This window comes from Strigops habroptila, chromosome 2, assembly GCF_004027225.2.
Source record: "Strigops habroptila isolate Jane chromosome 2, bStrHab1.2.pri, whole genome shotgun sequence".
Taxonomy (NCBI): domain Eukaryota; kingdom Metazoa; phylum Chordata; class Aves; order Psittaciformes; family Psittacidae; genus Strigops; species Strigops habroptila.
In genome coordinates this window covers 35,651,335-35,666,096 of record NC_044278.2, presented here as the reverse complement: position 1 = coordinate 35,666,096, position 14,762 = coordinate 35,651,335, and the positions used below count along the sequence as shown (strand labels likewise).

Here is a 14,762-nt window from a genome sequence, read left to right as displayed (position 1 = left end):
AAGAGAAAAAAAAAACAAAATAAACAGTACACAAGATGGAAAGAGTTGGTGAAAAAGAGGTTCAGATTCTTATGCAGAGTTAAGAACTTGCTCCACATTCATTTATACACTTATGTGTCTTAAGATTACACATCTAATGCCTAACAATTCAAAACCTTAAAAAACTGCAACTAAACAATCAAACAAAATCCCAACAACAATCCACCATCAAAACCAAAACAAACAAAAAACCTCTAAACCCAAAAAGTGTTTATCATCTGTTAACCGGATGACATGCTATCTTGAATTACAATACTACCAATATAGCACAAGTGGAATCCAAAAAAACCTGAAATTTCTTAGTGTACTCCAAAGCCTTTTCTTTATAACCAGGCAGCAAATGCAAACCACCAACAGCTATTCTTCCTTTTTTCAGTGAATCTATTATTATTATTGCTTTCTCTTTTCCTCCTGATGAATCTTTTCTCTTTTGCCTACTATTTCTCCCTCTCAACAATTCTTTCATGGCCCCAAAATTACTCTCCTGGAGCAAGGAAAGCAATACTCCACTAGAGATAGAAAAGTGTCCTAGCATCGGTAGTTAAGATAAGGCTCAAAGAAAGGCTCAAAAATTAATAATTTTAACTACAATACGGACAGAACTTCTTTAAGAGATACCAAATCATTTTAGTAAAAATACACTAACTCAAAATGCAGCATTGGTATAACCTGCCAAAACCATAATGCAGCTATACACAAGCTGAATATTATGGAAAGTGCTGCTCGTACTTTGTTGGAGGTCTAGGAAAAATAAAGTAGCAACGGCATTATCAGGTTTAAAGTCTGAAGTAAGACTTGTGATTTACTTTGTAAATCAAACTAGGTACTGTTTGCTATAATTACCAACAAAAGTCATTGTCCCTTTTTTGCTGCTGAACCTGGGACTAAGTCATAAGGATTTAGATGGCACAAGTGGAATCCTCAAAAACCATTACTGTACAAAAGAATATGATCTCTGGAAAAAATACACAATGATTGTCACTCAGTTACCGTACTCTTTTTGATAGAGTGTAAAAGAAACACTCTATGCACACACAGGTTGTATATTCAACTTAGAAAAACAGCCTTTTGTTTACACTGTAGCAGTTCTGCAGCATTGTTTTAAAATCCTGGCTTTATGAAAAATGTATAGTTTTTTATATCATTTATATCACCTGAATTGCAAGTCTTCACCCATTTTGTAGCAAATTACTTGCTAAACTTACACTAACCAAAGCTGATGTGTTCTTACTTTACTTCCTTTGCATGCTTTTTTTGATTCAGATTTTTTTTTTGTTTAAGAAATTCTTATTCTTAAAAAAAATAAATCCAAACAGAAATAGCAATGGCTTAGCATTAGTATAGACCTCTTATTATTTCCAATATTTATTATTGCAACTGAACAGCCATAGGAAGTACTAAATATTAGAAATGCATGCATGAAGTTGAATTTGCAATATAAGATCTCGCTTTAAAGCTTCCGCAAGATATAAACCAGAAAGGATTTTACAAAGCATGCAAACATAGAAAAGATCGACAAATGAAAAAAAAAAAAAAAAATCTGCTTAGAATTTGTTAAATTGCTTGTTCTTACCTTCTGTGCTTAATCCAGGACTTGAAGTGAATTTTGCTACATCGACAATCTTTACAGCAAACTGTTGCCCTGTTTCCCTGTTGATACATCGCCGCACAACACTGAATGGACCCCTGGAACACACACAAACAGAAAACAGCAATATATAACCCATTCTCTTTCATGTGTTGAGCTACAATTCCATTACTCCTAAACAAAGTTTAGATTCCAACATTCAAGTGTAGTATTTCCACGGAAGCTTACACCTCTCATACTTGCTGCTCATTAAAATGTAAAATTAATAATTTTAACTACAGAGTAGTATAAGGAACACTAAATGAGTTTTGTATTTTCCTATATTAAAGACATACTCTCTTATCCTGTTACTTTAGAAAGGCTGTACTTTTAGAAACCTTGTGTAGCATACTGACATTATTATTAAAAGTGCGCTTTCTTTTGATGCATAATCCAAATAGGGGAGGGGATGGGGTGAACTCAAACCCAAACAAAAGAGGGGAAAAAAAAAAACCCAACCCAACGACATCTCCGAAGAAGAGGCTAAAGTTTAGAAATTACTATTTCAAACACCTGAAAGGATATTCCTTCTAAACAATGATAAGAGAATTGTTGAGCCATTCTGTTTGGTTTCATTTGTTTGTTTTACAAAAACTAGGTTTATTCTGAGCTTATTTGACATCACTAGATATAAACAACCTCCATAACAGTACTTCAAAATTCCACAAAAACTTACAATCTCTCATCTATGGCACTTAAAGAACCCTGACAGAGTTACAGATAAAAAGACTTACTAAAATTAGTTCAGACAGGTGTTAGTACTGCACTCAAGCAATAAATTATGAATGAAATTACATTTGCCAAAACATGAGTTAGAACAATGGCAGCCTTTTAAAAACCATCACCACCAATACATTTTTGTAAGCTTCCTTTAGAAGATTATGTAAGCTCTTGGTGCCTTGGCGAAAACATGGACACTTCCATCCAATATTAAAGAACAAACAATACAAACCAGACAACTATGGCCAAACTTCCAAACATAAAAAAATTAATAGGCTATGAAAACAGAAAAGGATTGTTTTAAGACTGCAATAGTTGTGGCAAATAAAGCCTTTTTTACTGCTACTTATTTAATGACTGACAAGATAGTTCTAAAGAAATCCATTCTGCAGTCTTTTCAAAAAGATGTAAGGGAAAATTTGAGGATGGAAAAAACCTTTGTTCAGAAGTTCATTTACTGAGTTAACATTCACCTGCTGAGTGAAATAAATGCTTAAATATAGCTTAAAAGACAAATTCTTCTATTCAAGCAGTGAACAGGAAGTTAGCTTACAGGTTTCTGAGCAATAAGATTACAAAGCAACACAATTCTTGAAATAAAAGGTTCCCTGCAAATGGAGGAATGTCCCTCTGAGGGCACTTATGAACCTTTGTAACTGGCTTTTGGTATTCCTTTACATACCAGATGATACAAATATGTAACTCAGCACACTACCAAACCTGTACTCCCATAGCTAAGAACCAATTCCTGTATTCCTTAAATAACAGATTTGCAAAGATTTCTTTAAATTAGATCATTTCTGACACAGAACATGAATACCAAAACCAGTCAATGAATCACAATCTAAACATTCACAAACAAGAAAAACATTTATTAGCACAGCTATATACATGCGAATTACGCTGATGTGCTCAAACAGAACGAACTATACAAGAAAACACATGGGGTTTTCCTCTTCCCTTGCTCCTAACATGCAACAAAATCCCCCTCTGAATCCATACTCCACTGTTATTCAGTATCTGGCCTTTTACCAACAGCTATCACAGATATTTTAAAAAAGATGTTCAGTTAATACTCTAATACATAGAAATCCACTTACATCTGTAAATGCAAAGGCTCAACTGACTTCATTTGGTATTGGAAAGACTACAGCTATTGACTTGTAATCCTCCCCCTCACATTTCAAAAAGTAATCTTTTATTAAAAAGTCCCATTTTACATAGATCAGTGTCACTTTCTTATCCCAAGTCTGTTTACTCTTTTAGCACCTGTCAAAGTAAAATTGCTTTAAAGTAGTATAAACATATTTAAATTATAGTAATTTGGAAAATAAGTTACTAGAAACCAAATGTGTTTCATTAAAATGATTCTTTTTCTTTTCATTCTCATTGTTTTTTCCCCACACAAGGCCTTTCTGAAGACATTAAATAACACTTCTAACATAATCTGATACAGAATGGTAGATCATTAGAATATAGGGATACCTTTCAAGACCATATCCTTACTTATAGGTAGACCCCTGACTTCTGCTCATTCACCTAAACTCTATGAATATAACTACGTTTTGCTGTTGACCAAGCTACTTCTAGATTTCCTAGTTTCCTCAAGTCTGGGCTGGAGAGCCTGCCCAGCCACCTGAATATGCATACATACTTAGAGCAGATAAGGAGCAATAGTTGGAGGAATCATAAATTAAAAAGGAGCATACGAGCTGCAGCTCCAAGAGGGATCACACTTGTGGTCACCCCTCCCTTTTCTCTCTTAACCATTACTTCTTTTTTCTTTGCGTTATATATTAACATTTCAGAACCTGACTTGAGTGCTCTGCTTCCTGCATATTAAGTCTGGGACAAAAAGATTTAAGCATTCTATTCAGTTCTATAAGAGAGAAAGGGTACAAGAGACATCTGTACAGTCTCAACCTTTATGGCATATTGAAACTTAGCTATAGTTTTAACAGAGCTTTCTCTACTTAGAATGAGGAATGTGAAGACTCTGTAAGTAAATCAAAGGTGCTGTAAAGCACAGAAAGCAAGAATTCAGTGACACCGACAATAAACTGATTTTATTACCAAAATACACCAATTTAGAGTTTCATACAGAAATGAAAAGATTTTTAAACATAACCTGAAGATTCAGCTATTTACAAGCCTTCGACTCCCACCTTTTTCAAAACAAGCTCTCTCATATTAAAGCCACAGACAATCTCAAAATAGATTACAATAGCAGCACAATAAAGGCTTGAATGGCAAGACTTCTGAGGAGTGGCTGTCACTTGGTTTGTTCAGCCTGGAGTAGAGAAGGCTGAGGGGCGACCTGACTGCAGTCTTCCTCAAGTGGGGTGGTGCAGGGGGAGGTACTCTGGTGACCAGTGATAAGATTTGGGCAAATGGAATGAAGCTGCATCAGGAGAGGTTCAGGCTGGACATTAGGGAAAGGTTCTTCACTGAGAGGGTATTCAGGCACTGGAACAGATTCCCCAGGGAATCTGTCGGTCACAGCACCAACCCTTTCAGAGTTCAAAGAACCTCTGGTTAATGCTCTTAGTCATATGATTTAGTTACAGGTAGTCTTGTGAGGAGAAGTGAGTTGGACTTATTGGTCCCATTGAGAGAGAACTCATTAAGGATCCTTATGGATCCCTTCCAACTTGAGATATTTTGTCATTCTGTGATTTTAAAACACTCACGACAGGTGCACTCATCATTTAAGCAGACACCATTGCTTCCACATGCTAAGTAACAGAAAAGAACTTTTAAATACATCGTTTGCTGTTAGGTTTTTTACTTTTTCCTCACAGCTGCAATGACCCACAGCAATTTTACAAACAAAGTTATAATAGCCCATGGTGATACTGTCCGAGTCGGAAAACAAAAGTCCATACTTCCTAACACAGTAGTTTCAAACCTTATTTGCAAGTTAAATAGCAAAAGTCTTTCAGGCCACCCTCAGTCTCAGCACTAAAATCCCACTCTTCCCAGCCCAGAAAAGGACTACAATATTTCATGTCTCTAATAAGACAAGGAGCTATTCAACAGTTGTGTCTGCCACTGGGGAAACATATATCATATCGTCACTAAATGACAATTTCTGTAGCCTATTTTACCAACCCTGCAGCTCAAATTATACAGCTCTAAAACACAGAGGTAACGTAGACAGGGGAAGGAACAACTGTAACGCTACATACAGATCTTCAGAACTGTTAAAGACAGATCAGACTGCTATTTCTTTATTTATTAAAACAGAGGAACTGAGTTAAGCTGCATAGTAAGACTTCACCTTGTAAGTCATACAAACTAGAACTATAATGTTGTGTGGTTTATATTTTGTTTCTCTCTGTGCTACCCTTGACAAACATTCATGCTGATATGCACAAATCTTTGGTTTCAGACCTATTCTCCTGCCTCCCCCAAGCTTTCAAAATCTTTCACTGCAGTTGGCATGCACACAACAGACTACACTAGCTCAAAACATGAGAATCATTAAAAAACTCAAGTAGTAAGGACAGATGTTTTTTTCACTGATATTTTGTCAACATTGGTAGAGCACATTCCAACACCTACAATACTTTAAGTCCCACTTGCAATGTATACCAAAAAGCAAAATGTATTTGCTTAAACTGAAGTTGGAATGCATGCTGATTTTTGCTGTCTACTGCAAATGGAAATAAAAGTATACCACCACATTATTAAGGATGTTATTGATTACATGTAGGGCATAAAAAAGTGGATAGGAATGCTGAAGAGGTGCCTCATAGCCACTTCTTTTCATGCTTTCGAAATTTCGAATAAGCAGGGCAGGTCCTGATATAATTTTAACTTTACTTAAACTGTTTTCTGGTGATTAGCTTTACTGTCTAGCACAGAACAATTACTTTTATATCAGCTAGATGCCAACTTGAAGAAAATCAATTATATTACTCTCTCCTTCAGAAGCATACCACCTAAATAAGAATAAAATCCTAAAAATTTGAGATCATCAAAGCCCTTTTTATAATCTCTTTCACTTTAAATTAATTTACTTAGTGTATGTCATTAGGACTTCAAGGATAAGTATCACAAACTGATATTTTGCAAACTTTATTTTTTATATTAGAATCTTGTTGGTTTATCTGCCTGTCTTGCACTCCAATCCGTGTTGGTGTGCATGAATGAGAACTGATCGTGATTAAAATATACCTTGCTGATTCCTAACAAGCACAAATACTTGCAACCAGAGGCATCAGCCTCTTCCCTTCCCATGTCTGAAAAGAACTGAACTGATCTGTGGGAAGGGAGTTGCTACGGAAGGATACTATAAAGACACATTCTGAAGCTTATTTAAGATTCTAAGTAATTTACGTGTCAGATCACCAAGAATTTACTCAACATGATTCTATGATTCTATGATGTCTCCAAGCAAATTACAATTTTTTGAGTAACTTGGTATAAACTAATGCATTTTGGCTCTCAATTTCAGTTTCATTAACTTAAAAAAAAAAAAAAAAAACAAAACAAAAAAACCAACCAGCCAAACAAAAAACAAAACCAAACACACAAAAACACCCCCCCCCCCAAAAAAAGTAAGAAATAAACATTTTGTCAGTAAAACCAACAACACTGAACATCATCTCCAATGAACAGAGTGCTCCTTTAAAAATGACCTTCCATTTGGAAGTAAAACGCCTTAGATTCTCCTTTTCCCTAAGAAAAGGAATTAAGAACTTGAAACATGATTAAGAACTTGAAACACGCAATACAGGTCTTAAAGTAACCTTTATTCAACATTTTAAATGGAAGATCAATATTTCCTTAAAGGGATTATGTCAGCTTGCTGCATGAAGATACTATAAATGAATACAACATCACATAAGAAAAGACATATATACACAGATTATTCGTTTTTTCCTATTTAAAGGCGATGCTTCCGCTTACCTAAGCAACAGACAACACCGCTTTTGTCCTAATGTGCTTCATACTTCCAAAACAACTGTATCCAAACTGATAAAAATTGTTGGAAATAAAGGAAATTGCAGTCACATTTTAAAGAGATAGATCTCTTCCCTCTTCACTCACCCATGTCATTTATAATACATAATTGTTCTTTAATATTCCCTTTGATTGAAGTGAACCTCTTTTGAAAATTAAGTATTTCCAAGATGAATTACACCTGCAATTAGTCATTATATCAGCTCATTTGCACATGGAACTGCAGCTTAAAACAGTGACTGAACCTCTCTGTGAATTAGCATATTGGATTAGAGGGCATCCACATTTAAAAAGCGATCACACAATTGTTGGGTAGACATTTTCTGTTTTATTCTCAAAGCAAAATTTAAAACACTGCATTATTATGACTGTGGCACAGAAGAACACTTGGGTTGAAGATCTGATACTTCTTTGGAAAATCTGATACTTTTAGAAGATCTGGTACTTCTTTAGAAAATTAGATATACCAGAACAAGTTGCAAAACTGAGTTCTGAAGCAGCAACATTTCTATCAAAAGTATGCTTCAACAGGTCATACCATGGAAACCAAGTCTGTGTTTTAACTCAATTTTAGGGCAAAACTTACAAAGGACAAAGCACAAGACAGCAGTTCACGGGATCTCAGCCCAATATACATAGATAAAAGTAAAAAATATACTATATATAATAAATATTATGTCCTTACTATATTAATGTATATTAATAATATACTAATATATATAATTAGTGTATAGTATATTATATATATTGTGTATATATTTACTTTCTAATATTAATCCAACAGAAAAGAGAACATACAGAATACTGAAACTGTGGTTCTAAGGTAGGAAAAAAAACCCTAACAACTTACAAGTCTTCCTTCAACTTCATGATTGCTTTTATGAGATGTGACCACTTAAACACCTTTGAAAGTACTGAATTATAGTGCTTACATAATATTTGAGTAGAATACAGGTTTTCTTTTGTAATGATTTTGTAAATAATGAAACAACTGGAGAAAGGCTACTGAGTAAAGCGGTAACATTTGAAACATTTAAAACTGGTGAAACTAATGTGAATAGAAAATTGGAAATGGCAGGTATTTTTTAAATAACAGCATTTAAAGAATTTAAAAGTATTAGCCAAGTGATAAAACATGTTTTATAAATTATTGTTACAATTTAAAAATATTCAACTACTGTCTGTCTTAGAGACTTAAGCAAGCTTTTATGCATAGGAACGAAAGAACCATCAAGGAAAATACTTGTCAAAAATCCTAGACAAAAATCCTTAAACTTCATTTATTCAACACAGAAATACCTGATGGGGGGGTGACAATGCTTTAAAAAACATAGTCATATCAATGCAGTACAGTATAGGAGCTAATCAGACATCCAGAGTGACCTTTGCATTCACACTTTCTACTGCAGACCTCATTGCAGCTCCAGTCAGGAGTGGCTGCTAGTGTGGACCAGACATCCAGTCACGGTCCTCCTTCCAACCTACTGCCCTACCAGCAGCATTCCCCTCCTTGTAGTATTATTAGAACCCACTTTTTCAGCCCTCCTCAAAGCCTTATCTGACTGAAACACTCCCCAAGAAAACCTTAAGTTATGCTTAGAATTTATGCAACGTACCGAGAAAATATTTGCTTTCAATTTTAAGATTTTATCCTATAATTCAGAAGCTTGTTTACATATTTTTGTAACTATAAAAGCAAAACACTCACAGGAAGAGATCTCTTCTGCTATCCTGTCTTTCCTATCTCCAACCTGCAAGGGGGATAAGCTATCCAGCTGTCCTTAACTGATCTGTAATAACCTCTATCAACAGAAATGGTAAGTTGTGGCCTGATTTTTCTTATCAAGCAAAAAAGCAAGAATGAATTTATCAGTCATTCTACATTTTAATATATGAGGTATTTATCAAATGTCTTAGGCATGTATATGCTATAAACAGATGCTGGTATGTAAAAATATCTTTAATTTATCTTTAGTTTGTAAACAACTCGTTTTATGTTGACTGACTGAGAAATTGAGGGGATGGGAAAGGAAAACCATTGAGACAAGATACTCACTAGATTCTCTATTCTATTACCATGAAATAAAAACTTCAGCACGAGTCAAAACCAACATTCTTCACATGCAAGCTATGCTATTCAGAAAATATTTTTATGTTCACATATATTACAACACCCTTAATTTTCAGAATTCCATAACTATCTGTTAACACTGACCTTATCCTTGTAAACTCCACTACCTTATTCACAGACTCATGGAAGAACTTAGGCTGAAGGGTACTTCTAAAGGGACATGCTTGATAAATTTTACAGAACATCTACTTGTTCCTATCAAAAATGATACTGCCATGTTACTTTTTTCTTTTTTTTTTTTTTTTTAAGAAAACAGCAGAAACAACCTAATTTTCTGAATACAACCATTTACAAATAATTATTCACCTCAGTATACAGGCTAGCAAATTCTGCTTTCAATAAATATTGTAGTAATAGATTTCGCAGCCTTAAGAGTTGGTCCAAAAGCTGCAGCCATAGCAAATATAGTAATGGTAAGGGTACTCTCCCTCTGGTTCACCTTCAGGTAGGTGAGAATTTACATTTCATGCAAGAAGTGATTTTGCACAGGTGGAAACTGGTAATCAAAGCACAGGATTTGTGCTCCTTGAACAGGAGAGGGGAAAGCTTTGTTCACTGATAAATTCCCGCTGGAAATACTTCAATAAAATTATGGAATCAAAATCCACAGAATTTTTATTCTGTAACACTTCACAGAAAAATACAACACACCAGCAGCTGAATCAACAGCACCAGTTCAAGAAAAAATGATGCTGTTCTCCTAAAAGATACTTTAATATCTGAAGAAATCTTTTGCCCCTTTCTCTTTTTTTGTGAAGAAAAACCTAGTGCACAAAATCAGCAGGCAGTGAAGGAAATCTGGAAAAAAAAATTTTAAAACTACATTAGGTATGAAATCGTTCAACAGTGAGAAGAAAAGCAGCAAAATGAACAAATGTGTTTAAAAAAGTACTGCAATCACAGGAACAAAAGGGAGTATATTAAAAATAATAGCTTTGCCTCCAAAAGAATAGAGAGTATCTTCAGTCTCATCAGCTAGAGACAACGATCATTACTTTTCTCTTTCCCCGTTCAGAGAACCTTTTTATCCCTTTCACATCTTAACACAGTCTTGTTCCATCTTAGGCTGTGCCTTCACCAGCATTTTCTCAGCAGCAGTACTAGCCAAACCAGCAACCCTTCCAGATATTATGTTGTTCTGAAACAGCTTTGGCATGGTTATGCTGAACCAAATCAAAGCAGCAGCGAAAACCACCCAAATATCCCACACAAACTGCTTCTTCCATTTTCTACTGTGTTACTTTTCATCCAGAGCGGTTGCTTGATTTGGCTTAAAGCGAAGCTATGCAAAGAGCTCTCTCAAGACAGTCAAAACCAGGGACAAACGGCTATGACACAGGTTGAGCTTAAACAGCATTGCTGCTAAAAGTGAATCTAGTCTCCGAACATGAAGATTTTTCATATGGTCCTACAGCCACCTGTAGGACCTGCACTAATATAGCATATATGCACTCATGCAATGAAGCAAAGGAACTCATCTAACTGAGAAAGTCTCAGGTAAATCCATACATAGCTGGTTCCACTGTACATAGTTTATTTTGCAACTACAAGTGCTTTCCATAACATATAGCACACAGAGCAAGATGAGAAAGAAGGATGGGAATATGTCATCTACCACTGTTGCCAAAATATCCTTCATGAGATTACATCCTCAGGTGAATTATCACGCATTAAGCGCGCCTTACACCATCTCTCCCTCCTGCATTGTGGTTCTATTTTAAATTTTCCTTTTAAGATTATTAATTTCCACTTTGCATCTATTCGGCCTGCTAACAAAACTGAGCTTACATACTACTTCCTCTTCCCTCACTCACAGCTTTTACCAAGCCTAACAAAAATGCACTTTTTTTATCGTGAAGTCTCTCATTTCAGTATCTCTTCCCTGCATCTGTTCCAGTTTTAATTTTTCTGAACAAAAGCAACCAGAACTGTATGTAGTACTCCATATGAGGTCTTATCAAAAGTTGGCACAATGTTAACAATGTTTTCTTCTCTGTTGGAAATATTGTGCCTGCTACAAACCTACACTTGCCATCATAATACATACATCAAATAGCTACCTAATATAGCTGCATTCTTCTCTTCAGTTATTTCCAACCAAACAGCCTTAGCCTACTCCGAAGCCTGTTACTCGTTCTTCCATTTTCATGTGGTGGATCCTGTATTTAGAAGTTCATAATTTCCACTACTGAAGTCCTTGTTTTTTTCCCTCTCTGGATGATGTCCAGATCCTCCTCTGCAGCAATTATCCTCAAATGTTGCATCAAAACCCCCAAAGTTTAACCATTACATTTCAATTTAGTGTTTTTTCTTTTAAAATAACCTGGCAGACAACTAAGCCAAAACTGATGAATGACAAACCTTCACCTTTTTCACTATTTCCTCTTTGAATGTCCCATTTTAATTTCTTGTTCAGTCCAATATAGAATACTTTGAATTTATCATATTATAATCTTTTTGATTGTTTTAAAGAAACTAGCAACCCAAACTACAAGAGGGAAGTGAGAGGGAAGCACTAGCATATCTGACAGAAGGGGTTTTCTCATTGTTTCGAATACACCACCACTAATTCAGCTGCCCCAACACCACTGCGTTACAAAAATCGTAAGTTTGCTACATGTTCATGACAATAGAGAAAAGCACACTTAACTTGCATGGACCACTGCAGAAGTGGAGATGAAACTTAACATTTTAAATGGAAATAGCCTTATTTAAATACTCTTATTATGTCTGTGATAACATATAACAGTTTCTCAAAATTGAAAATTCATCACCTTTATACTGTAATATATGCAAATGGTTCAGAGACTCTTTGAGGGCTTGTCTCTCCCCCACACCTGAGTAACAACAAAACTCATGTTTAATTTGCTACCACTACACAATAGCTGAGTCTTACGCTTGAAAGACAGCAATGGCCAAAACCCCAATGTTTTTAAAATACACACATATACTAGAAATCAGTATCCCCCACAAAACCGATACTTGAATCTAACCAGAATTTATTTTGGTAATCAGTTCAATCAAAATTGCTTCCTGTATCACTCAATATTGAAATTTTGCTTTAAAAATAAATAAAATACATAAATCTCAGTTTAGTTTGCCTGTCACTTAAAATCATAGCCTCAAGAGTATTTGTGTGTGCATACCAATTCACAAGACCCTTTGGAACCAAAAAAAGAAGCCAGAGGTTACTGAGGTCAGCAAGGGAGTTTCTAAGTGAGAAAGTCTGCCACTGTAGTCCTGATCCATAAAGCTAAATTATCCAAGGAATCTTGATCCAGACAGACAGCTTCCTGTACTTCTTACAGGAGTTTGGACTCTGAGCTGCCAAATACCTCCACGTGTTCGGAAACTGAAAACTATCCTGAAAAGAAAGTCTGTTTTGTATGTTTCAAAAGTATGCAGATTAGTATTAAATTTCATAAATTCTCATCAAGATCATGTATGAAGTGAAGGAAAACATAAATATTTGAGGTTTTCTTTTAAAGATGTTGGAAGACTTCCAATATTTCAGAAGCAGAATTTATGACTCAAATCATCAGCCTTTAGAGTGATTCATAACATTTTAAATTACGTAGGATTATGGGATTTATTAAGAACATTCAGCTAAATATTGGGAAAAAAGTTCCTGGTTATGGTATTTATAAAAGGTTGTTGCATTCTCTGTCCAGGGGAGAAATGAATTAATTCTGACCTCTTGAAATCTGAAGCTTTCAACTATGTATGGGAATGAAAAATCTGACACATGACATCTATCTAGATCTGTTAGGTTTCTGAACAGTAGTTCTTTGTATTTTTATATGTTTAATGCATATAAACTACTGTTGAAAGTCAGGGTGTGTTTTTGTTGTGGGGTTTTGTTTGAAAAAGAGACGGCATTTCAACAGCCTAGATACCTCTATGAGAAAAACATTTGTCTATGCCATTTGTACTAGTTCAGCCTTTTTCTAAACTTTAAGCAAGTTATGTTTTAGTAATTTATTTAAAAACATTATCTCTCTTGCTAACTTCAAAAAGTAAAGATATCTTGGAAAAAGCTAATGCAGCTACAAGAAAAACCTTTAAAACTGAACAGAACTATGCACCTTACTAAATATTTGGAAGGTATATTGTTATATAAGTATAGCAGGAAAATTAACCACTCGTTTGTAAAAGTATCAAATACCATAAGTATTTAAACATGAAATACCAGCTTCCTTTAAAACATCTGTTCATGAATTTTAAATTCAACTCTTGTCTTCATGTGCTAATTTAAAGTTCAAGGTCTCTCTTTAGCATGATCTTACTATTATAAAGACTCTACCATAAAAATGCCTCATATTAACTACAGGACAATTATTTCTATTTGAAATATAATCACCTACAAGACAATTATTAACACACATACAGCATAAGGTATTGTATGATAATTTCAAAATTTCTTTATTGAAAAAACCCACATTATTTTTCTAATTGCTAAACATTTAATAGAACTGTTAACAACCTGAAACTAAATGTAATGCCTTTACTTAAAAGACATGTTAAATATTTTTTCTTTTTTTCATTTCATGAAAGGAAAAGCTGCCTAGATAATTTCCCACTGAGCTCCGAGACACAGTTGTACTAAAGGCTGTGCCAGTACCAATGTGAAGATAGCACAGGGATGCCCGCAACCTGCCAGGAGAGGACAAGGATTTTAGTACTGCGTTTTTTTTAAAAAGACCATAGAATCAAAGTAATTTGCTAAATCACTGTCTCCAAGCACCAAACCACCTGTGCACTAACATTCTCAAAAAAACCAACCCAAAACAAAACAAAAAATTATTCCTGGAATTATGAAATTAGCAGGAACTAGAGCATTGACTCCATCCCTGCATGACCATGTAAAGTGCACACACTGAAAGGTCCCACACTCCTCCTGCAAGAGATTATTTGACTTTTAGGACATTGACAAAAATAGGAAGTTAAATTCATGGTCCAGGTCAGGAGCAGCATCTAACATTTCACCAGTTTCCAGATGCCCTTTATTTATTTTATTCAAGGACTGAATAGTGAAATGAGGCAGACGTGCAACACCATGGGCCCAAGATTAGATCTCAGTTTGTTTCCTTAACATATTCTCGCTCCAAGGAAAAAAAAAAAAAAAAGTCAGTTTCAGTTGCATCACTTCATTAAAATCAAACTAAAAGTGATTTCAACTGCAGTGATAAATGCTGTGGCCCTTGATTAAAACCATAGAATTAAAGTAATTCCCTAAATTACTGTCTCAGAGCTACCTGTGCACTGATGTTCTCAAAA

The 14,762-nt window shown here is 34.9% G+C and overlaps 1 protein-coding gene across 7 annotated transcripts in view; it reads right to left on the bottom strand.

The window, feature by feature from the left end:
* CASK (calcium/calmodulin dependent serine protein kinase) overlaps window positions 1-14,762 on the bottom strand; it is a 202,193-nt gene that overhangs the window by 148,495 nt on the left and 38,936 nt on the right. For all 7 annotated transcript variants that reach the window (XM_030477067.1, XM_030477070.1, XM_030477071.1 and 4 more), the window contains exon 2: window positions 1,613-1,725. In XM_030477067.1, coding sequence (XP_030332927.1) covers window positions 1,613-1,725 — 113 coding nt within the window. The remainder of the gene's footprint in view (window positions 1-1,612; window positions 1,726-14,762) is intronic.